Source organism: Manacus vitellinus, unplaced genomic scaffold (genome assembly GCF_001715985.3).
Source record: "Manacus vitellinus isolate BGI_N305 unplaced genomic scaffold, ASM171598v3 scaffold_12_pilon, whole genome shotgun sequence".
In the NCBI taxonomy this organism is placed as follows: domain Eukaryota; kingdom Metazoa; phylum Chordata; class Aves; order Passeriformes; family Pipridae; genus Manacus; species Manacus vitellinus.
Genome location: NW_021938949.1, coordinates 16,263,591 through 16,287,814, shown reverse-complemented (window position 1 = coordinate 16,287,814; position 24,224 = coordinate 16,263,591). Strand labels below are relative to the sequence as shown.

At 39.9% G+C, this 24,224-nt stretch overlaps 1 protein-coding gene across 11 annotated transcripts in view; it reads left to right on the top strand.

The window, feature by feature from the left end:
* Positions 1-339: 339 nt before the first annotated feature.
* Positions 340-24,224, top strand: part of RBFOX1 (RNA binding fox-1 homolog 1) — a 1,012,766-nt gene continuing 988,881 nt past the window's right edge. For all 11 annotated transcript variants that reach the window (XM_018067476.1, XM_018067484.1, XM_018067479.1 and 8 more), the window contains exon 1: positions 340-390. In XM_018067476.1, coding sequence (XP_017922965.1) covers positions 349-390 — 42 coding nt within the window. In that variant the 5' untranslated portion in view covers positions 340-348. The remainder of the gene's footprint in view (positions 391-24,224) is intronic.

The following is a 24,224-nucleotide window of genomic DNA, read 5'->3' as shown; positions in this document are numbered from 1 at the left end:
CCTAGTTCAGGAAGTTCTGGAGTACTCAGCTGAGTTTCTGAGAGCCAGTAGCTGTATCATCATCCTGTCCTTCCCACCCCACTGCCTTCTAAAATAGGGATAAGACTACTGGCTTTCTTGGGAATCATTGCAGTAAACCCAAAAAAGTGTGTAATTTGGTAAAAAAGGTCTAAGGCATAAGACGAAAATCTCCATAATCAAATGTTTTACTAATGGCTCCTCTGAGTGTAACTGTAGTGGTGCTCAGTGTTGGTCTTCACTCCTGATATGTGAAGTGCCAACTATTATGTTTAATCTGATTATTTCCCCCCCCTCCTCTTCTCATTTCAGGACTATAAATCTGATGTTATGACTCTGGTTTCCAGTGCCAAGAACAGTCCTCAAGGTCCAGTAAGTAAAGTGTTTTGCTGAATAATTAGATTTTTGTAACTGAGTTTAGATCTTCTTTTAAACTGTTTCAGTCATCAATCACTGGAACTGTTACCTGGGACTTCTTGCTGCTTTTGAAGTGACTGCACTTGAATTGGCTTAAATGCTCTTTAATACATGAATATATAGGATAGGGAATATCTGTCTTACCAAAGAGAAGAAAACTGATTAGATTTGTTGCAACTAAGTTCATTTATTAATGAACTTAGAGCCCGGTGGCTCTTTCTTGGATGCTAAGAACTGTATCATCTCAACACACACACTGTGCAAAGGAGGGGGAAAATCTGAGGGAATGGGAGGGTGGGGTACAACTGCAATTCCATATGGCAGTGATTTCCTCAGAGGATGGTGGGTACAAAACCAGAGAAGAGAATTTGGGTTAGTTTGGTGCCGTTGCAAGAGCAAAGTGTTCCTAAGAGCAATGCCACTGTTGGCTTGAAAACTGAGCAGGGCTGGACTGAGAGGGAACCACTTTAACCTGGCTTAAAAGATGAGAATAACCTGTCTCCCTGCTGCACACTTCATTTTCCACAGAATATTATACCTTGGCAGGAAATGTGCCCCATAAAACAAGTTTATGCTGAGGTGTTGTAGACCTGACTTACAGAGGTGCTGGTGATACTCAGCTCCATCTGATGTCACTAAGAGTTAATAATTCATTGCACTCAGGTCCCTTTAGTCTTCTTTTTCTCTCTCTAAAACAGTAATATTTTGCTATAGGACCTTTCCAAGTGCCTCTCTTTGGACAGTGCCAGGAATTGATATTATGTCATTCTATACCCATTTGGGCTTTTTTCCTCTCTTGTGATTATCTAAGCTGTATCTCTTCAGACTTGAGGTCATAGGAATGTGGACTTATGTCAGACTGAGGAAATACACGGTATTCCAAGTGTTTGGCAACCCCTTTTTTCCTGTTTACAGGCATGATTAATGCAGTTTTAAACATGAACATCAAACATTAACAGCTCCTTGAAAGGAGGAGGTGGTTGGACTCTCTCCAAATGAACACTGCCTTTCACTCAGACATCACTGACTTCTGAAGCTGCTTAGTCACACTGGCAGAAATACAAAAATACCTTGAAAGGTGAAAAAGCATACGGAATATTTTTAATTTATCTGCTGATTGACAGAATTCTTATACTGAGTTTCGGAAGAGTATCTTTCAATCCTTCTTTCTGCAGTGACTCTGATATCTCCTACCGGAACATCTTGCTACACAAAGTCACAGCCTTTCTGCTTGTTTGTCAGAAGTGAACTTGGAAAATAATGTTTTGAGAGGTGGAGGTTTATTTTTAGAAACTTGGGTTTTTGTGCTTCATATATTTGCATTGAAATTAGGTTTGTGCTGGTTAAAAATGAATGTTTTGACGAATGATGTAGTGTTTTTCTGGCTGAATGTGTTTTCTAAAACAGAAAATGGTCTGCTGCAAGCACAGGACAAGGTTTGATGAAGACCTGTCATTTTGTATTGAAAAGCTCCCTCTTCCCTTGGAAAAAGAGGGGTTGAGGTGGGGGGTTTGCAGAATTTGGTGGTCAGACTTACCCTGGAAGCTGTAATTTTTAAATTCGTTTTATTATTCAATCCTTTAGTTGCTGTTGTCTGTAAGAAAAGTGTCCTCAGACTTCAAAGCAGTGACTTAACAAGTAGCATTTTAGTTGTCTTCCTTGAGCCTCAGTAACTTAGACTTTTAATTATTGTATATTTTTGAGCAATGGGAAGAGTTATAAAGGCACAGCTCACAGTGCATTTTGATGTACTGAAAGAGGATGTGATGGGAACAGAAAAGGGTTTCCTGTTTTCAATGATATTTCTTATGCCACACAACCATGGCATAAAAATAATGAGTTAAGAGTTGAGCCTATTTCTCTTGAAATTACACTGTCTCTGTTGTTGCTTGGAAAATAGTTTGTTGTGATGGATGAGAAGGAATACATAGATTTTTCAAATGTGTTGCCAGATCATTGCTTATAGAACAATCTGGTAATAAAAGGAGAGTTGACAGATGAGAATTCAAATGGTTCTGAGAATGAATTATTGAATAATGCCCCAGTTCCAGAGCCTGAAAGGCTTATTTTCAGGTATTTTTTTTTTAAATAATTGTTGGCTGCTTTTCCTGTTCTTAGTGACAGATCCTATATGAAAGTCTAATGCAGCTGCATCTCAGGCTGAATTCACTCCTGGGTTACATCACTGAGACTGTGTTGAAAGGGCTGGAGTTGCCATGATATAAAACTACAGCAGTGAGTCAGATCTATCAAACTGCATGTTTCTTGAGAGCTAAAGCTGCCTAATAGATTGTTTGTTAAATAATTCAGGATGTTTTCATTAAGCTGAGTGATTGAGCCTTTTAAAACCTTTTGTTCTCAAGGCTCATCAGACAACTGGTTATACCTGCAGAGCTAAGGAAATCCAACTGAAAAAAAGATAGTTGGAAGCTTTAGGAAATTGTAAATTTACTGTCAGTCAGAATCTGGATTTGGGCTGGATCCTGCCATTTCTGTCCCTTTTCCTCATGGCTTCCTCCAAGTGCTGTTCTCTTCTCTCTGCAGTTTCCTGCTCTTCTCTTGGGCTTCCTTAAAATCTCATTCCTGCTTATTCAAGGTGTATGTTTTCTAAAACGCCTTTGATTTTCCCCCAGTCTCCATTTCTGAAACTCTTGTCTATATATTGATATTTGATAACAAATATCATGCACTCTTTTTAATCAAGAGATGCTGAGAAAAGGTAGTGGGAGTAAAATAGGACTCTTCAGGGTAATTCAGTAGGGACAATAATGATTTTTGCTGCGAAATAAAATCACTGCAAGAATTGCTGCCTGTGATCTGAATAGAAATGTGCTGGTACCTGAAATTACCTCATCTCTGCTGCTGCTTTGGGAGGGATATCTATTAGCTGAGGAGAATGGCTTGCAAAAAAAGTGGATTTCTTTAAATTTCAGATTTCTATTGAATGGAATGTATCTGAGCACCAGAATTTTTAAAAAAACCCCAAACATTAAATAGACCTGTCACTACCAGGGAGACAACAATAGAATTGAAAGAAGAAGTAACTCTTCCCTGAGCATCATCACAGAGCATTCGGATAATGTGTTGGGTGGGAGGGGAGAGTCTCCCGTTCAGGGGAGAAGGGAGAGTGCATTGTGCAGGCATCTCAAATGGCACCTGGGAGCTGATCTGACTTATGAGAGTAAAACAAAAATAAATCTGGGGGAAATCTTGCTAAACTTGTTTTTATTTCTCACCGTTATCTGTAGAACTACTGCAAAATACAGGAGATTTTTTTACAGTTCTATCACAAGGATCAGAGAGTTGTTTATAGTGGATGGGATTCAGCATGAGGGCAAAACTTCCCCTGAGATGCCTAATGGGGGAAGATTTTGTCAAGTTTTACATCACATTACTCAGCTGAGTATCCAGACAAACAAAATGATTTGCTGTGTTGATCCAGAGCAGATGGGAGAAGTCAGAAGCACTTAGAGAACCTTTTGTTCCTTACATCTCCATTTTTACAGTGCTCTTGCTTGCATGCACATGGCTGTGTGTTTTTATCCCATCAGACTAGAGATTGTAATCCATATTAACTGGATATAGTAATACTTCTGAAAATACTCCAACATCATTTAGGTGATGAGACAGACATCTAAACATTACTAAATGATACAACTATTACAGGCTGTATAGAGAAAACCCTTCAATCATAAATACTACTTAAATATAAATGAAATTAAGGGAAACAACTTATTCTTACATTCAAATTCCTGTAATATATCAACACCCTTTCCCTCTTCCATCAGGTTATCACTTGTCTGTTGTTACTAAATCAGGTGCATAACTTGCTGAGTGTTGGTTATCAGGGTTAACTTTGCCTGGAGTGGTAATGGTGTGGTGTGTACAGTGTTGGAACTGATTTATTACTCCTAGAATAGCAGACTTCTAGGATAAGTTGACAGAGGTTGACATTTTGAGGTTTCATTGATTAAAATCAAGTTTGGTGTCATCTTGTCTGGCAATAGAAATGATGCCCAGCAATTCCCTGTTCCAGCAGCCTTCCTGCCTTTCACTGAGGTCCTTCTGCTTCTGTGCTTTAGCAAAGGAGGTGAAAGTCAGAGGAAATAAAATAAGAATAAACAATTTCCAACCTGCTAACAAGCAGGTGAATCCAGAAACCTGCTGAAATGCCAGGTAAAGTTTGATAAAGGATCCTTGAACCTTGGAAAGAAAAGCTGGGGTTGGACAGCAGCTCAACTCAGAGGGGGAAGATGTGTTCAAAGGAAAGGATGTGTGTGATTAAAGTCAGTGGAAGTTTTTTTTCTTTTTGTTGCTGCTCCCAAAGGATCAGCCACACTGAGAGGGGAAGGTTCTCAATTAGGTTTCATCCCACATCTCTTCTACTTGAAAGATTTAGGGAGCCACCCCATGGGTTACATGAATGGGGTTCTCTTAAAAGGAACTGCAGAACAAGCAAAGGAGAAAAACAAAAGCCTTTGCTGCTGTCAGTAATCAGATTTTGGTAGTTCTAAATATTGGAATTTAGCAGACTTTCAGGGAGGAGCTTGTGAGCACCCTCACAATCTAGGAGTAAAGGAATAGAGATTAAGAAAAAGCAAGAAAAGTCTGTGTCTGCATCAAAACTGTGTAAAAACTTCACAAAAGTTGATGGTTTTCACTGCCAGCAGTACTAAATTGGTTGTGGGGTGGAGAGTACTCCCATAGGTGGCATGCAAAAAATTGTAATAAATAAGGTACAAATATAAATTTCATACGACCATTATGTAAATCTCTACTTACATAATTCAAGTGAAACTAAAGGGGGTGTGATAATTTTGCCTTCCTTGTCCTTTGAATCTTTTCCATTTGCTTAGTTTTCAGTGAGGAGCTGCAAAAATGTGCTACTGGAAAACGAATAAAATTATCGATTTGCATGAATATTTGCACAGGCAAGACTCTAAACTATTGTACAGCTGCCCATCAAACCAGTTGTGTTTAGCTGTGTCCTGGGAATCCCATACCACTATTTTTGATGCTTTTATCCTTCTCTTAGAGGCCAATAAATCAATCCATCATTAAGCTGAAAAGTATTTATAGTTGTTAATGTTTTCTTTGGTTTTATTCCACCTTCTGCCCATGTTAACAATTTTTGTGAGCATCAGTACCCAGGATTTAAAAACCCAAAACCAAACAGCAAAGAAAACTTCAAAACAGAAAACATACTTCTAAAAGCCAGCAGTAGAAACTTTTGGATGAGGAATATAAATTAGACAAGCTCCCTACAGCCTACCCCCAAAATGACCCCTTGTAGCTGCCCTTAATAGCTGTTCTATCACTTTACTTGTGCATTGTGAGGTGCATTTAAGAGCCAACTTATGGATATTAATTTTCTGCCAGTTTTGAGCTGAATTCCGGTAGGACATTATATGTGGCACAGTGGTCAAAATCAGGATTTTCTGTGTTACAATAAACTGCAATCTCATCAGGACACTCGGTTCAGTGGTTTTTGTCACGGGGGATGACAGTGGTGATGAACTGCGAGATTTAAAGCGTGATGACAAGATGCCATCTAGTGACAATTGGGAGGAAATTGTAGCTCACAGTCTGTACAGGAATGTTTGCTCCTCTTTTTGAGGATTCCCAGATTGTTCTTCAGAGCAGAAACTCGACCATTGCCATGTTACTCAGAACTTGTGTTCCTGGAAAAATGTTTTGCACTGGATTCAGTTTGTGCTGCACTAAACGTGGGACCCTGGGACTCAGTTCCTTTGGTTCCTAGGCTTGCCTCTGGGTTTGCTTTGCCAAGGCAAACACTGCCACTGCTGCTTCCCAGCTCACCTCATCTCTCTGGTAAGCCTAAAATGTGTTTCTTGGTGAATTTAGTGTAGTGCTCTTACCTGGCAGAGACTGTATGTACTAATAGCAGAAGAGAAGCTTTTTTGAATATAGAACATTTAAACTTTTTTTTTTTTTTTAAAAAAAACTAGATTAATTTAAACCTGTGGGTATTTGCATATTTTTCTGTTCCTTATTGAAAGAAAAAAGATTTTTTCAGTTTTTTTTTTTTTTTTTTAATTGCTGCTTAGAAATATCAGATACATAAAATGTCTGGGTTTTATTGTCAGGAAAGTTATTTACTTTTAGTGGGAAAGCACCAGTTTGACAGAGATTGCAGTGAGGTACCTGCTATTTAGGTAACATGTGGAATGGCCTGTGTGCTTTGCTGTCAATAGAAGTGTGGTTTTCCTGGGGAGAGTCCAATCTGGTTTGGAGGGTGCTGTCTTACTGCATCTTGGGAAAATCATGGCTGAGGCAGTTTAATTTTGTTCCAGAAATAATCCTTATTGTGGGTTAGCTGCTCAGTGACCCTCACTGTCCTCTTGGCTGTATTAGCTCAAGCGTGCCTGGAAAATGTCCTTGTCTGTATAAATGTGAAATGATACCAGGTCTTACAGGATGTAATTTTGACATCTAAGAATTCAAGTCAGCAAAGTCCAGCACGTGTCAGGTACCTCCTGCAAATGGCTGTAATCACCCTCTTCTTATTTAGTTAACAGAGAACAGAATGTTCTGATATTGCACTTCTCAAAAGGGGACTGTTTGTAAACAGTGAGATCACTGAAAGAGTCATTGCATAGATGTCCTCACATCACAGACAACTTGGATATTCTTAACATGGAGCACAGGAACAGTTTGTTTGGGAAGGACCAAGGCACTTGCCAAAAGGGAAGCATTTTAGTAGGAGTCTGTCAGCCCCAGCATCAGGATTTGTGGGTACCTGCTAAAACAGACACAGCTAAAATAAATTTGCATGTGTTCATCATAAGCACAAATTACAGGCAGAAATTAAAACAATTTACAGTGATCCCATTTGGAGATCCTGGCAGTCTGAATGTGCTCAGGGTGAAGACCAAATGGCTGAAAATAGAGTGTGATGTTGATCTCTTGCCTTGACTGTTCGTGTAATTCCACAGGAGCTGTGGAGGAAGTGGATGTGTGGAGGGATAAATTTGCTCCTGAGGAGATGGCTAAACATCCATTTAGTGCAGAATAGTATTAAAAGAACGCAGGATGAAATAAGCTCCCCAAAGCAATCTCTAGTATTGATGTTTTTTAAAAAGGAAAGGGGTTATGAGAGTAATTGAAGCAATTGTGAGTTCTGCATGTTGCTCATCAGTGTTTTCCAATTTACATCCTAAGAAAACTGCCAGTAATTTCCTGCCTAAGTAAGATGGAAAGTGCTGTTAAGAGCATGACAATGGTTGTACCTGGTGAGACTATCCTACATGATGCTTTATTCCAATATGGCCAGTTAAAATTATTATAAACCTCTAAGAACAAGCAGATGTGCAATAATCTTTTTTGTGTGTTCCTAAATTTCCCCAACTTATGACCTAGTTATAATGGCTTGTTGGAAATCTCCATTTTTGCCTTTAATAACCTGTAATAAATATTCTTCCCAAGATTTTCTCTAAGCAGGTTTTGAACCTGCACATTTTTGGGGCATATCTTTAATTCTGCCTTTTGAAAAATTCAGTAGAATGGAGCTTCTGCCTACTAGAGGAAAATAAAAGGTTTCTAAGTTGCTACTGTTTTATTTTAAATTTATATATAAGATTGGAAGAAATCTGCTAATTTTTCTCGTATGTGTACAAAAAGCCACAGTAGAATAATTCAGAATTAAAGTCTGTATCTAAGTATCTCATTAATGCCACATGATTTTTGATTACGTGAAAGCTACTGAAAAATCTCACATGAGCAAGCTGCCAGTGGAATGTTTATAGTGAGTTATAGCTGTTACTAATGCCAAATATTGTCAGAGTAAACTGTGGGTTTGATTAAACATTTCTATAATGATGCTATCAAGGCCTCAAGCATCTGAAATATGGAAAACAAATGTGTGAAAGTACCAGTAAAGAGAAAAGTAAAACTGTGAGGCCTTCAGTGGATGTGCCAGTGTGGGTGTTTGTTATTCCATCTCCATTAATAAGAGACTTCATGACTGTAGTAACAAAATATGAGGCATGAAGGCAAAGAGCTGGAACTGAAGAGAAGCTGGCATATGATCCACAGACACCCAAATAGCAGGGAAGAATGGTGAAGTTCTCTTACAGTATCTGAGAAAGCTTAAAATACCTGTTTTAAATTTTTTTTGTAAGTGGAGTCACAACTCTAATATTGCTGGAAAATTCATTGCCTGCAATTAGGCAACAGATCTAAAACCAAAATGAATATTTAAAGAACTAGGGAAGCAAAAATGATTAAAAAATCATAATAATGCTGGTGTGCAGTAGTGAATTGAGAGTGAAAACCAGAATTACCCACTTAAAGTAACATCTTCCAGTAAGACAAGCTTCCATGGAATTGAGCTGCACTGGGAGCAGTGGCTCAGCTCTGGATCAGTGTGAGGAAAGTTTTGAGGTGAAAAGTATTGCTGGAGAAGACAAATACGTGGGGGAAAAGGATTTCAACCTGTTGCCTCACAAGTAAACATCTTCTCTGTTACCCCCAGTGACATAAATATCCGAGATGTTGCAAATCCATTCTAGCATTCCTAATACCTGTTTGCTCACTAAATGAATTAATTCCTACAGAATATTGGAATAAATATTAAATATTGAATTGAACTCCTTCAGCATCATATACTGTGGCTAATCTTCCCCCTCGGCTCATTGGGAGAGGGCAGGTGTAAAAAGTTAATTAAAGTTAACTAAAGTCAAATTATCTTTTTAAGCTTGCAAAACAATTTTTTCTTGTTTTCAAGCAAATGATACTGTTTTCAGATCTTTTAATACATAAAATAGGAGAACTATTTTTAAGTTAAAGAAATAGTATTTTTATGTACCAATAAAATAATGGTTCTTTAACCTTATTGGGGGAGAAGAGTCAGTGTTTTGACAAAAGTCTTGAAAGATATTACACAAAAAAAAGAGCAAATATTTTCAATTTTTTATGAATATTTCCTACTTTCTGGCTAAACACTTTCTGCTGTTTCAAATCAAACTTTATGTAACAATACACTTTTTAGAGCCCTGTATTTACAGGCAGAAGGTCAGATGACCCGTTTGCCACCTGCATCTTTTGGAATACATTTTTTTTTTTTAATTTTTATACTTAAAAAATAATTATGGACAGAAAAGAACTCACCACATAACAATGTATAACAAATATCAGAGTTTACATGAGTCTGTTTTTCTTCCCCTCTTGTACAACAGGTACAGCACCATCCCCCCTAATACTGATATATTGATATACCCTACTGGGGAGGGTGAAATCTCACTGCTATGTCTGCCTAAAGTGTGCCTTAATCACTGGGAGGGAATATTTAAATATATTATGAAGAGTAGAAGCCACATTTTCTTTACCTGCCCCCCTGTGTGTGTCAGAAATCTCCCTTTTGTGTATGAGTTCAGTGAACAACCACAGCAGCAGATGCCACCTTACATGAAGTATTTGTCAAAGGCACATTTGTAGCCTTCAGGTGTTGTGTCTCTGATACCTTGAAAATATTTTAAGACTACACTGTGTGCCTGCTATTAATGTTAATTTTAGGAGTCTTTTTATCTTTTCTCCTGAGTCCTAAATATGTCTTTGTGAATTCCTTTAGCCCTGAACTGACATATCTCTTCTTCTCAGTTAAAAGTACATTTATTCCGTTGAAAGAACTAGGACAGCACTTTTGTCACATACATATTTCCTACACTCTCTGATTAAAACTCAGGTGGAAACCAGGCATGTTTGGGAACCCTCTATGTAGTTTGTACTGTAAGGACCTTTTATTCTACACAAATAGGGTAGTTTTTATATGCCATAGGAAAAATATCATAACTTAAAAATTAATTTATTGCGGCTCTGCAGCTGGGCTTTGTGCAAGGGCAGCCAGCCCTTTTTTGTTTTAATGAAAATATTGCACTGAATTTTCAAGGTTCTCTTTAGGACTATTAAAGGAACTGTCAGAGCTCACACTGGAGTGATGGGGAATTGCAAAAAGCAGCTGTGGTTAGTGGGGTTTTTGGTGTTTGTGGTAACCTGAAAAAAAGTAATTTAGGGGATAAACCCTCGGTGTCCTTTGTATCCTACAAACCCACTGCTGTGATCTCTGTACACCTGTGAACAGGTAACCCTTTAGGTCCTGACAGGGGGATACAAAGAGCAAAATATTCATGGCAAACCCCTGCAAAGACTGTCCAGTTCAGGTGTGTTTGCATCTCTGAATTCTGCCCACTCAAACCATCAATACACAGGCAAACTGCCTCTTTTCACTCATGTTCATATGAGATGTGCTCTTGTATTAAAAGGGCTGTTATTTCAATATTTGACCTCTGTAAAGACTTAGCAGGGGCCTAAGATGCATCTATCCTGCTTTGGGTTCATGGGCTGTGTTGGAAGTGGGCTCGTGATTTGTTTTCTACCCAGAGTTCTGCCTTTCTGAACATTTCTCCTTTCCTGAAGTGCTGTTAGGAAATGCTTTTTGAACAGATAAATACATTACACCTTAGTTCAATAAGCAAGATAAGGCAGCTTTCCAGGCTTGTATTTTTCCCCCTTTAAAAGTAAGTTGGAAGTCATGTTTTATTTTTCATAGGAAAAGTTACATAGGTCCTTGAGCCCAAACTAACACCCAAATCTGGTGAGGGAGAGCCCTTGTGCTGCTGCTTTCATCATGCTAGTCCCTGAGTTCACCCATGTAACGTGTAAATGCAGAAGAGTTTTCTTTCCAGCAGGATCCTTAGACCTGCAGGCACCAGGGTGAAGTTCTGCCTGTTGATCAGAACAAAGTACCAGTATTTTCTGCAAATTCTCATCTGATTTGTGCATTGTTAGCAGTCTCTGAGCTCATGTGGGACTAATTTCCTGATTTCTCCTGATTTTCTACTTTGACTAACCCTTCACTCTGTGGAGCACATGCTGTGCTGCTCTGCAGCACCCAAGTCCAGGAGATGGCCTTTGCCAGGATTGTCCCAGGTCACTCTGAAAAGCTGTGGAATTAATTGATTGTCTTCATTTAGGAAGCTGGCCAGGATATAAAGAATGAGGTGAAATATCCCACTACCACTTGTGTGTTGTAAGACAAAACCCACTGCACAAGAATGCCAAAATTTCATGGTGGGAAGTCCATATTCTATTCCACAGAATAAATGGAAAGCAGAGAAAAACTGATTAACAAAGCAAATGGCGTGATTTAAGTTTTGGAAAAGGGAATAAACATCACAGCTTGTAAGGTGCCCATGAATGTAATATATTCCCAGCTCTCCTGAACAGGGAGGTTCTGTCACAGATATTGGGTTATCAAAGGCTCTGCTTGGTCTGCCTGATGTGGTTTCAAAAGCCTGATCTGCAAGTACAACCCAACCAAACCAAAGCCAAGGCAAGCAAATGTTCCACTGTGTTTGCAAAGGCCTGGATTTCATGTTTTCTGTCAAAATAAGGACATCTCTAGTCTGTGTTTTTGAAATTGTGAATAATATAACTGAAAGTGGGCAGAATAAATGAAGTAAGATTGCAGAGCTCCTGTTCTCATGTCTAGGTGCCCTATCAGGTGTGATAGGTGCCCCTGTGATTTTCCTTTTTAAATAATTCCTGAATTACCTGAGGAACAGTACTTCTAAAAGGAAATGGGTTACCTCAAGTTCAAGTTCTAGGTGTGAACATACAGTATTTGAACATTTTTTCCTGTTTCAATTGTAACAGTATCTCTATGCTATGGTGCAGTCTTTGTGGACTAAACCTTTTAAACTTCCTTTATTTCTCCAGGATTGGACAGGGAAGCTCAGGTTTTTCAAAGAATAGTATTTACCTTATACTCTTATTTGGGTGGTTTTTTTGGTCTGTTCATCCCCTGTGCAACACAGTCATGTGGAACATACTGAACAACTCTGGAATTCCCAGTAATTATAACAGAATCCTGCAATTTGACCGTGGCTTCTTATGGCATGATCTGATTTTACCAGTTCCTGATTAGCTGTGTTAGGAGGTTGGCATAATTTCTACAGGCAAATTCGCTGTCCCCCTGTTGATAAATGAAGCTGCTGTCCCTGTAGGTAACATGTTCTCCCTGGGGACTATTGTGGTGTCAACAGCATTTTGAAAAATTGCTCCAGAACTAAGAAGGACAGGGAAGTATGTTGGTGCACATTTCATTCACCTATTTTTGTCTCTTTTTTACTTACTCTGTAGTCCTCTCAGTCTTGTCCAAGCCACTTAAAGGAGTTAGAAGATTTATTGTCAGTGGTATATCTCTTGCCTAGTTTTTTTTTTAGGAATACCAACTCAAGGTCAGATTAATTGGAATGGACAATTGAAGGTTTTTATCTCTTGTTTTTTAAGAACTTGCCCCTGATGACTTTACAGAGCACTTATTTCCATGTGTTGGGCAACATCTAAATGCTTAGTGCCATCAGCACAGCCAATTATTCTGCCTTACAACGAGGAAATCACAGAAATATAACAAGGAAGAAGAAAGACATTTTTTCTTTTTGGCCAAACAAAGCATTGCCAATGCAAGAGCTTCTTTCCTGAGTGTGGTGGTTCTCTTTCATGATACAGAGAGTCTGTGTGTGGGTCATGGGCACTTTTTTAAAGAGCTTTTTCAGGGTGCTTAAATATTCTGTATTTATGCAGAACTTTGAAGGTTTAGGATTGAGTCCAAGAGCCACAGCCATTGTTGTACATGAAGTTAACCTTCAGCTCAGACCCTCTTTCCTCCCTAAGGTCTTCCATTTCAGGAGTGTTGGAGCTTGTGTTCTGTATGTGTCCTAGGACAGTGCCTTGCTGCTTTTGTTGAAGTGTGGGTCCTGTTTATGACATTTGTGTTCCAACACATTGAGAGAGAGACTCTGATAACAGTTTGCCCTCCTCAGGCTTTGAGCCCCTGCTGTTCCCAGCATGACTGGGAACCACTCTGTGGCAATATTGGTAACACCAGCACAGGGCTCTGGGGCTCTACAAGCCCCCAAAATTGCTGAACCAGTCTTACAGCACAACACTAAAGAACAACTCAGAATTTACATACAATGTAAATTGTATGTAAGGTGTGTAAGGAGTTTGGGGAATTTTTATTTTGCGATGTTTTCTATCTGAAGGATTTAAAATCACATAATTGAAATAAAAAGATTGGGGTTGATTCATTTTGAAAGGATACTGCAGCACAGCAAGCCTTTAGAATGGGATATTGGAAAAAAACCTTGATGCAAACATGCATCCAGTTACTGAAGCTGGAATTCTGTGTGTGTGGACAGACCTGCAGTGGTAATTGTGTGTCCTTCAGTGCTGGGAAGTGGAGAGGCATATGAGAAATAAAAGTACGGTTTTTATAGGTGTATCATGAATTTGTAAGATATCCAAGTTCCAAAAAAACCTGGACTTGAGTATCAGGGCCTTTTCGGTCAGATAAGGGAAATGCAAGAGTTCTTAAAATCTTTTGGGGCCGTTTTTGTACAAAAGGGTTCTTCTCTCTCTTTGGGCTAAGGACAAAGGAAGGTCTGTCATCCTTGACAGGGGACACCTTGCAGCCAATCAGAATCAAAGGAAAGCCCCTTTTCAGAGAAAATAAACTATTTTAGGCAAAAATGAATATATTAAACTTATGTGAGAAAGGGTGGGGTTTTGTAAAACTATAAAATATCTGAGATGTAAAGCCAGAGGGTCTTTTTCCCTGGAAATTTGGTGAATGAAAGACCCAGCGCATCAAATAAATTCTTCCTTGTTTCTTTGTTCCTCGAGTTTATGCCATCTCTCTAAACTTAAAAGAGGGATATTTCCCACAGGCAGGTGAATTCAGACTTTAGAACTGATAATTGTAAATACTACTGAAGGCTATTTAGGTCGGGGGAGAGGGGGGTGTTGTTTTTTCTTTTGGTGGCTGGTGAGCCAACGGAGAAGGAAGGTGTGAGTTGTGCTGTGTCTGACTCACCCCATCACCCTCAGAGCTCTCAGTCGTGCAGGTGGTATCACAGAGAGCAGTGCCCTGGAAGGGAACTCAGCTGAAAGCAAACATTAACTCCCACAGGTGTGAGGGGAGACTCTGGGCACTCAGGTTTAGTGCCTATCCTGGGAATAGCACCAGGGAAATGGGAAACTCCAGAGTTGTGCTATGGTGGCCTCTGGGTCCAACCTGTGAGACACAGCAAACATCAGGCATTTCTTTTAGGGCTGCATTTTATTTATTTCTTTTTTTTCCCATTAATAAACAAATTGAATAAGTCTAAGCACAGATGCTCATGTTTCCTTTCAAAGATGTTAACAAACGCTGATGTACCACTGACCCTAATGTAGCATCCTACAGTTTTACCTTTTTAAGACATCTCACTGTTTCCCCAATGTCAAACATAACCTTCCTAACAAACACACAAACTGCCCTGTACACAGAGGACCTTGCAAGGCTGGTTCTTTTCACGATGCAAATTTCAGAGCAAACTGAACCCATTAAGAAAATTAGCAATGCAAAAAGGCAAAGTTCAAGGTAAGGAAATAATCAAAGCTTTTCCAAAGGTGCAATTTTGGGTTATTGTAGTCCAATCATGTACGTAGTGTGTTTTCTTTGGTTTCTTTTCTCCCTTCAGAATAATTGACATATGACAGAATGCTGTTTATCTAGAGAAAATCAGCATTTTAGAGAGGGCACATTGGGGTTTGGTGGTTTGTTTTTTTTTTTTAGAAAACTGTGACTTCCAATCCATTACAATATTAAAACAAGTAGCTATTTCATTGTGGAAAGTGGGGAAATAAAGAGTTTACTCTTGAATAGGAGCATTTATAATTACAGAGAGTTTTTTTTTAATATGAGGGGGGCACATGCAGGGGAAAAAGAATTCCATCTTGCAGAAGTAGAAGAGTTTTCAGTGATGACAATTATGCCTTTAATTTGCATCCATTGACAGCCTTATTATTATAATGAGGCCATGACAAGGGTCTTTAACCAGTGCACCTTCAGCTTTTGTCTTCAGTCATCACTGAAGTCTGATTCTGAAAGCACGTTCTTCCCTCACAAAGGCTTCATTCTGTGAGGATACTTGAACATATTGAAAAGATTGTTGAGATTTTGGATACCATGATGAACTAATTATGGTGCGTAGGATGTGATGTGATGTTACTGCTGTGATGTTATTACTGCTGTGTCTGTTCAGAACAGTTTTCTTGTTAATCTGTGGGGTTCTTCTGTTTTATAAGTCAGTTTGCCATTGTAACCTCACCTTGTAAGCACTTCAGAGCAATGAAGTTATCTGGGTTTTGGGGTTTGGCACAACTGGGTTTTGATTGTTGATTGAAATAAGACACTAAAATAATCAGAACATTATCAGGATATACAGATGCTCATTTTAGAGATTATTTTGCACTTGCTTGTTCATACTTTAATTCCATAGGTTCGGAGTTTTGAATCTCTCCTAGAGAATTTCTGGGCCTCTCTTCCAGTGTTTGACCATATTCCCGATTAAATCTGTTTTCCTTCTATCTAGTCAGAGGTTTCTGTCTATTCCAGGCTGTGTCTGCTGTCCCTTGCCTTGTCACCATCCCCTGTGTGCAGCCCTGTCTCTCTCTTTCCCAAACTCTGCCATTAGGAAGCTGAAGGGATCTGTAGCTTCCATGAGCCCCCTGTTCCCAAGGCTGGACAAACCCAGTTCTCTGTCACTCCAGAGGCCTCAGTGCTGCAGTCCCTGATACCTCCATGGCCTCTGCTGGCCTTGCTCTGCTGTGCCAATGCCTGTCTTTACTGGGAGACCCCAAACTGGGCACACTGGTTTCACAAGTGCTCATTCATTCCTCTCAAGTTCTCATTCATTTCTCTCAACCTGCAGGCCCAGATCTTGCTAGTCCAGCCTATGATACCCTCCTAACATCTGTGAAAACAGTGATATTTACTTTTGTTTGCCAGTCTTAAGCAGCCAGGCCTTTCTGGCAGTTCCTGGAGTCACAGGATACTTTGCTTTTTTATCTTTTTTTTCACTGAGAAATGAAATGACCCAGTCATCATTGAAACACTTGAGATGTGGAGCCAAGAGCTCAGGGAACAGAACTCAGCAAAAGGTAGTCTTTAATCTTACATATATGACTTTCAGGCTAGTTGTAAACCCTATGGGAGTTCTTGAGATGCAGCACAAGAGATCTCTTCTGGGCTTTGGTTGTATCCTCTCATGGATTTGGGGCTTGTGCCTGGCTCTCAGATCCTGATCAGCCCTGCTGGAAGTCCCTCTTGGTGGTGGGAGTGGATGGCCTTCCTTGTGCTGACTCTTAGAGGCAAAGCACGAAGTCACCTTCAGGTTCAGAAATGTCTTTCATGCCAACAATTCAGCTCCCTCAGGCTGTGCATTTTCAGCAGAGCTACCCATTAAACCCTGCATCTGTCTGTCCTCAGTGTTGCTCTTTATTTTAGGCCAGGATGTTCAAACTAAAGTAGGAAGGTAAATGATAATGAGTAACCAGTTCAGTGCTAGGTGCCCTGAGGGCTTTTTGGATGTATCATTGACACAAAAAAGTGGTTATTTCTGGAAAGTGCATGTGCACATATGTGTATGTATGCTAACTAGCTTCATACTATTCTGTGCATGGGGAACTAGATGTGGGTTAGGATCTGAAAGCCAATTTTGTGTCTTTCAAACGTTGTTCAAGTGGCAAAGAGAACATTTCAGCAAGGTGTTAGTATGGGGTTTGGGCCCTTTTGTGTATTTTTTGCAGTAAAAGGGCAAAGGTACTGAAGGGAGGACATCCTTGGGCAGAAACTGAAAAAGCTGGTGTGATGCAATGATGATATTCTGCATTTGGTTATTTTTGGTAAAGTTGTGTTAAATGAACACCTTCTAGCTCAGAAAAAAAGGGTTACTGTACAAGTAGTATTATACCAAGGTATTCTGTTTTTAACAAAATTCAAATGCATATTATTGATTTTGGGAAGTGCCATAAAGGAAATAAAGAAATATTCCAAGTTAGTTCAATTCTACATAAGTTACACCAAATCTCTCTTTAGTTACAAATGTAGGATCTTTTAGCTACTTCCCTTTTTTTTCCCATTGTGCTACTTTTAGTTTCTCTCTGTTGTTCACATACCTAACATGTAAGTAGTGCCACAGGCTGTCCCCCCATTGCTGATCTCAGTGCAGTGTATCAAAGCAATAAAAGAAAGAACCTGACTGGCAGAATTCAGTCTCTTGCATTATTTGCAAACTCATGCCAAGAAGTGCTTGTAGCTGCTGAGCAGGAAACATTAGCACCGCTCCTCTGTTCTCCCCCTGTCAAGAAGCAGCTTGACGAAAACAAAAGAGAGATCTGGAAACGAAATCGGGTATTCCTGCCATCACCTCAGCAATCCTTAGTCTCCATCCCCCTCACTTGATTTTTCTGGGAGCTCTGTCTCTCTCCAGCCCTGCTGTGATGGACCGTGATGTGACCCTGCTGCCTCCTGCCCACCCAGAAAGGCTCAGGGCACTGTTTTCATTGCAGCCAGCAGAACACTTGGTTGTCCTTTTTAAAACCTCACTGAGTATTCTTTACAGTCCCAGCCGTTGCCTGTGCTACCTTATTTAAAACTCAGAAGGAGCTGCTTTCCTTCTCCCGAGGCAGAGATGTAGTGAGGGAGACCTGAGTTTGCTGCTGTGGAAGGAGAGGCTGGAGCAGGTTCTCCATCACCCTGACACGCCGGCGGTCACCAGTCCCACACAGAACAGAGCTGAGAGGGAGCACAATTAAGCCACTAGTTTGAGAGTGCAGAGTTGAAAAACTACTCAGCTTCCTGCAATTAAATGCGGAGGAATTAATTATAGTGGGGAGAAATCGATTCGCTTTTGGGTTTCAGGAATGATTTTTAAACGTGGAAAAGGATGTTAATCACAGCAGTGCTGATATTTGGGAAAGCTTATTTAGTGCTGTTAGCTGCCTGAATAAACAATAATGCGCAATGTTTATCTCTCAATCCATCACTCAGTTGTTCCCACTGTCTCTTTCCCTCTCTTTTCCCACAGTGTGATATTTTTGTGTTTCAAAACAGAGGCTCTCACTTCTTTCAGTGTGAACATTTGAAGTGTGCCAAATGTAAATTCAACCCCTAACGTCAGTCAGCCCGCTAAATACCCAACTTCTCTCAGAGCAGAATGGCACTGTATTGTTTTCTAAAGAGCATTTAAAAATACCCTTTAATTTCAGGAGAAATAAGGTGGCTAATTTTGATCCTGTTCAGTTATACACATAGATGTGGAACTCTGTTATGCTCCCAGTGTACCTGCCTTGCCTTCCCCAGATTTTGTGGTGCTCTGTGATAAAACTTTTGTTCTCAACTTTCTCATAGCAAAAAAGTAAGATAAGTTTTCCTTTATTTTGTTTCCTTCCTTGCAGCTTGTGATCTATGAAAACAAAAGGATTTGACAAGAGCTGACTCCCCCAAATTCTAATTTTTCCTCTTTCTGAACTTCCAGCTTTCTAAAGATGAGCAAATATTGGTCTCTCAGGTTATCTTTACTCTGCCTGTTATTCTAAGTCTGCATATGGAACATAAATCCATGGAAAAATTCAAGTCCTTGGATTTAACTTTAAGGTACTGTAGTTGGGGAATCTAAGTACTTTGCTAGTGCTCTATTTTTTTTCAGGTACTGGTCCATGTGCACCGTGAATTTCTTCTCCTTTTTAAGTGGAATTTTTTATGTAGTGACTGGAATTAGTGACCAAGAGACTTCCTCTTGTTTTTAGTAAATAGAGAGTATTTCCACTGAAGGGACCCTAAGATCTTTTGATGCATTAGGACACATCAGAAGGATGTTTATGAAAGAAAAAGTAGGTACAAGGAATCTTTAGCAAGAAGCTGAAGCAGATGAAAACAACCCAAAGCACCAAATTGGAAAATAGGACGGCAGCAGTAGTTGTCTGCTAAAAATTGGTAAATTGGTAATGATGAATCCAAGTTCAATTTTGATTTCTAGGGCAGGATTAATACAGTTCCATGGGAAAATACAATTTCCGACTCTCTGGAACGAAGCTCTCAGCAAACTGGTAACATTTTACCCAGCAAATGCAGTAACTGCTCACCTTCCTAAACAAGGCAATATCCAGCTGTAAACTTTCCATCCTCATATGTATCAGCCTGGGCTTCCTTTAAAGGTCTTTTTCCTGTTTTTTTTTCCCCTCTTTATTTAAAGTTCTAAGCAGGAGGACTCTTAGGGAGATGGATCTCTAGCAAAGCATATTAAATAATGTGCAATATAAGGAAACATTTAATTGGCATTGCTTTTTAGAATGCCTGGCAGTCTCAAGATGTTAATTTGGCAAATACCTGAAGCCTGAATAATATTCCTTCAAGCACTTTAAAAACCCAGGGAGCACAACAGCAAGATCTAGACCATCAAAATAGTTAACTCAATGTTTTAGTATTTGAACAGTAACAGAGCTAAGGTAGGACCAAAATTCTAGTACCTGTTCCAAGTATCCACATCCCATTTCCCTTTATAGCCTCCTGCAGCTGCTAATCAATCATGTTATTTTGTAGGACCTCAAAAAGTTTAAAGGTTGTTGAGCTGGTGGAAGTGCTCAGGGTGATTACTTCTAGTTTGCTTATTCTGCACTTTTTTTATAAAACAGTAACATTTTATGCCCAGTAAGCTCTATTACTCCTCATTTGTTTGTAATGCTTCACGTCACACGCAGGTGCCAGGTACCTGGGTTATTTTTCATTTTTGAAAAATGCTTAGCACTGTTCCTTCCATTACCTCCTGCAGCAAACAGGCTCTGATTAATCACGTTCAGCCCCTGCACCTTCCAGAGCTGAGCCTGCCAGTGCCAAGTGCCACAGCAACCCAACAACCACCACCATGCCAGTGACCTTTGTACAGCCCAGGGGAGTCTTTTCATGGGGATTGGGTGGCTGCATTTTTGGGTGTCGTGGATTTATTGCTCCTCAGAAAAGCTGGGTGTATGTGCAGTGTGTTATTTTTATGGAGGTGGCATTTGTAATTCAAATGACCAAAATATTTTATGAAAGGACTTACATAAATTCGAGTGTTATCTGTGATTTAGAGCATACTTACCAAACCAAAGAATACAATTTATAAATTTGAGCTTCTTAAACATAAAAAAGTGTATTAGATCATGTATTATGAGTCTTCAGATCATGTAATTCAACAGGTAGATGCTTCCTCTTTAAGCACATGAAAATAAGCAGTGATGGGTAGTGATGACAACCACAAAGCTGAGATTCTGACTGTTGATCTCCCTCTCTGTCTCCTGATGATGGTTTGGATTGAGAGGGAGTTGATTTTCTCACCAATCTGCATCGAAGTTTTGAACTCCAAAACTGGGAACTGTGCATGTGTTATGAGAATGAATCAGTAATTGAGATAAATCCAGCACTGGGGTCCAGGTCAGGGCCTGGGCAAGTTGGGAATATTAGACAATCCCATTTCTTTATTCAGCAAGGCAGCTGTTGCTGCAGGGAGCAGTTTTGAGGCCTTTTTTAGCATTCCTGAGGAAAACCCTCCCAGGTGCTGTTTGTGCCTGTACAGTGTGGCCTCCTCATGTAAAGGCACCTGTTGTCAAATCTTCAGTGCTGAATTCATTAGACCTCATTAGGAGGGTGGAAAGCTTTGAAGAAAATCAGACTTAATTATCTCTCTGTTTTCAGATGCTGGGAAAGGTAATGCTTTAAACCTCGTTCCTTTATTAAAGCTGTTATTGTAATGGTACAAAGCTGCTTGTTCTCAGTGTTCCTACACTAGTGTAGAAGTTCAAGGACTGATGACAGGTTAAAATGGAGCAAGATCAGAACCTGAGTTTTTGCTCCATAAAAATAATGTGGATTTTGCATTAATTTGTCATCCTTTACTTCATTCTGGTTGTGCCACTTTCCCTAAAGCCTAAAAGAAAAGTCTATTGTTGAGGTGCTTTATCTCTGTTGTTGCTGGGCACACAATTTAAGGTACAGCCTTGCAGGGGAAGTGGGCTCTGTGGTGGGTGTCCATGGGGAAGTTTTGGGAGCAGAGGGGAGGCTGTGCTGCCCCATGACAGGGACAGACACTTCCAGTCAGTTCCCTACCTCAGAAGGGTCTCTCTTTGCTGTAGGGTTGAGTTCTATATCCCTCTTTATGTTGTCATAGTGTCTGTCTAAAAAGCAATTGTTGGGGTTGTTCTTTAATTTTAATTTGAAAGAATGCAGCTGAAACCCTCACCTGAGAGAAACACTCATTGGATAAACTGATGTGTAGGGAGCCACAGAATCTCATTTAGCCTCTTGTGCTTCCAAAGTCTGGATTTGTGCAGTCATCTCTTAGTGTCTCATCTCTGGGTAGATACTAATTGAGGGTTTTAAGAAAACACCTGGCAGGAAGTGACATCTGTACCAGCAGCTGGCAGTCAGGAGGGGAAGAAAAAGAGGCTGAGGAAAGATGAAGACAATTAAGGTGCTGAGTTGTGAGTTAAAATTATTTGCAGTGTTCTCCTGAACTGGGCATGATTGCACTAACAAAATTAATAGAATAACAACCATTTGTGATTATTGGGCAATGCATAAGCAGGAGAGCAGAGATTTTGGTCTTTCATTCTAAGGCAGTTCTACCATTTTATGGTGTGTTTTTATGATGCACTATGAAAGATATGAAGAGAAGCAATAGGGAATATTTTCAAGCCTGGCTCCTGAGAGGGAGCAGACCTGCTCTCAGATCCCCTGATATGCCTACCTGCTTTCCAGTAGCAATGCCTCAAATTCCATTGAAAAAGCTTGGCTTAATGTCTGTAGGTGAAAATTGAGTGTGGTGCTCTTTGGAAGTGCTGAGGATCAGCAGTGCAGCAGCTCAGGCTGAAGCTTCTCCAGTCCTTGTGGAATGGAGTGTGTTCAAGTGAGTCCCTTGCAAGCAGAGAATGCAGGTTGTGGTCTGTGCTTACTGATGGTTGTGGTCCTGCATATTTCACTTGGTGATGAACTTATTCAATCATGGGAAAAATCTCAGCTAGTGATTTCCACTAGTTTTATTTTTTCCAAGTGGAAATTAGGAGCTCTAGCTCATTTTCCTCTCAGTTCGTGGTACTGAATTCTTGAATGCAGTTCTTTCTGGCTCTCAAGGTAGTCAAACCACTGAACCCCTTCAGGATTAACAGTCTCTTTTCATGAACAGAGACACCCCTGCTACTATTGCCCTTGTGATTAGCCACGAAGAACCAGAATTCCCACAGCAGCACAGATTCCAATAGTGTTGCTTACAGGAGAAATGATCCCTATCGACACAATTGCTCCTCTCTAGGTTTTTTAGAAATGGATGCTTGCAAAGGGATATATTAAATGGATAATTCTGGAAGCCCAGTTCTTCCCCAAAGTGCAGTTGTTTTGCAGGCAGAGTGTGTTTCTCTCTCACATCACACAACAGAGCCTGCTGAAGAAAGCCCTGTTGGATGTGATGATGGTTCAGACCTGACCATCAGCCTGGGTTATCACTCACACAAGACCACTGGATCTAAAACCAAAATGAAATAATGACTCTCAAGCCCACGAGGCTCTGTCAGACTGTGGAGCAAACTTGTGTTCATGTCTTTGCAGTATTCAGAACTAACATATGTTTTCCACAACGGTTCATTACTTTTTACATGCACAATGCAGAGAATATGTTCAAAATAACTATTTGATGCCAAACTGCTAAAACATTCTTCTTTAAATTGTCACAAATTGTGCCCTGAGACACAAACAATGCCAACAAGGGTGGATGAGGCTGTGATGAACAGGATAGATTTAGAAAGATGATGATGCAGGGTGATACAGCAGGAGAGGTACGAAGCTGATTGTACCCATTGCTCACCTGAAACACACAGGAAAATGGCAAAAAAAATGGCAACTGCCAGTCTGACATGGAAAATGCAGTTTAAAACATGATCTGCAGATGTGTGAAGTACAGCAGGTAAGAAACCAGAGGATTTGGTTGAAGCTGAGCAAAGCTCAACGTGTGCAACAGGTTTTAACATCAGGTCCACCACACACCTACCCAAGGAACTGTCAGTAATGTCCCTGCTTTTCCAGAATGCCCTTGTGTGTTGGCAGTGCCTCTTTCCCTGCATGCCATTTGTATTAGCATTTTAAATGTTAGTCTCCATAAAAAAACCCTATATGGTGCATTTTTAGCTTACAAATGAGACTTTGAGTTGGGGCAATGTTCACCTGGAGAGTCATATATTTCACGCTTCATTGCTCTGTGCTGGTGATTTCTGAGCTAGTCTTGCAGTGTCTCTGAGAAAAGGTGCCAGTTACTGTGCCATGATTACTGTTTGGGGAAGGATTCTTTTAAAATGTCTGTCTAGCAGTCAGATTAACTACAGATTTATATGCATTTGCTGAGAAAAAAAATTTGGCTTTCTAAATCCTGGTTTCTAATTGGAAATGAGCATGATTTTATGCTCCCTTTCTTCCAGAAAGCAAGGAGGCTTAAAAATAAGCTCAGATATGTGCTGATATTTACTGGAATTCTTTTGTTACCTAGTAGTGCTCTTTTATGATTTAGGTCTGTGTCTTGGTCATCTCCTGCAGATCCACATATTCCTTCTCCCTTCGCTGTTCCTTTTATTTCTCATGGATGACTAAAAAAAGTATTTATTGTACTGATTCTCTTCTGTGTTTGTTCTTCAATATCAGTTTATCAGGTGGAGATGTTTAGTGTGTTATTTAAGTGAAAAGCTTCCCTCCCTCTCCATGTAAGTGCACATGTTCTCCCTGGAGTTAGAGCAGGTTTACATGTAGCCCAGGCTCTTCTCTACACACCCAGCACTGCAATATTGAGAAACAATAGTTTTCTCTGAAAATTGAAACCTTCCCTGATTCCTCTTATTTATTTTCATCCAACAGTGAAACACTCCTG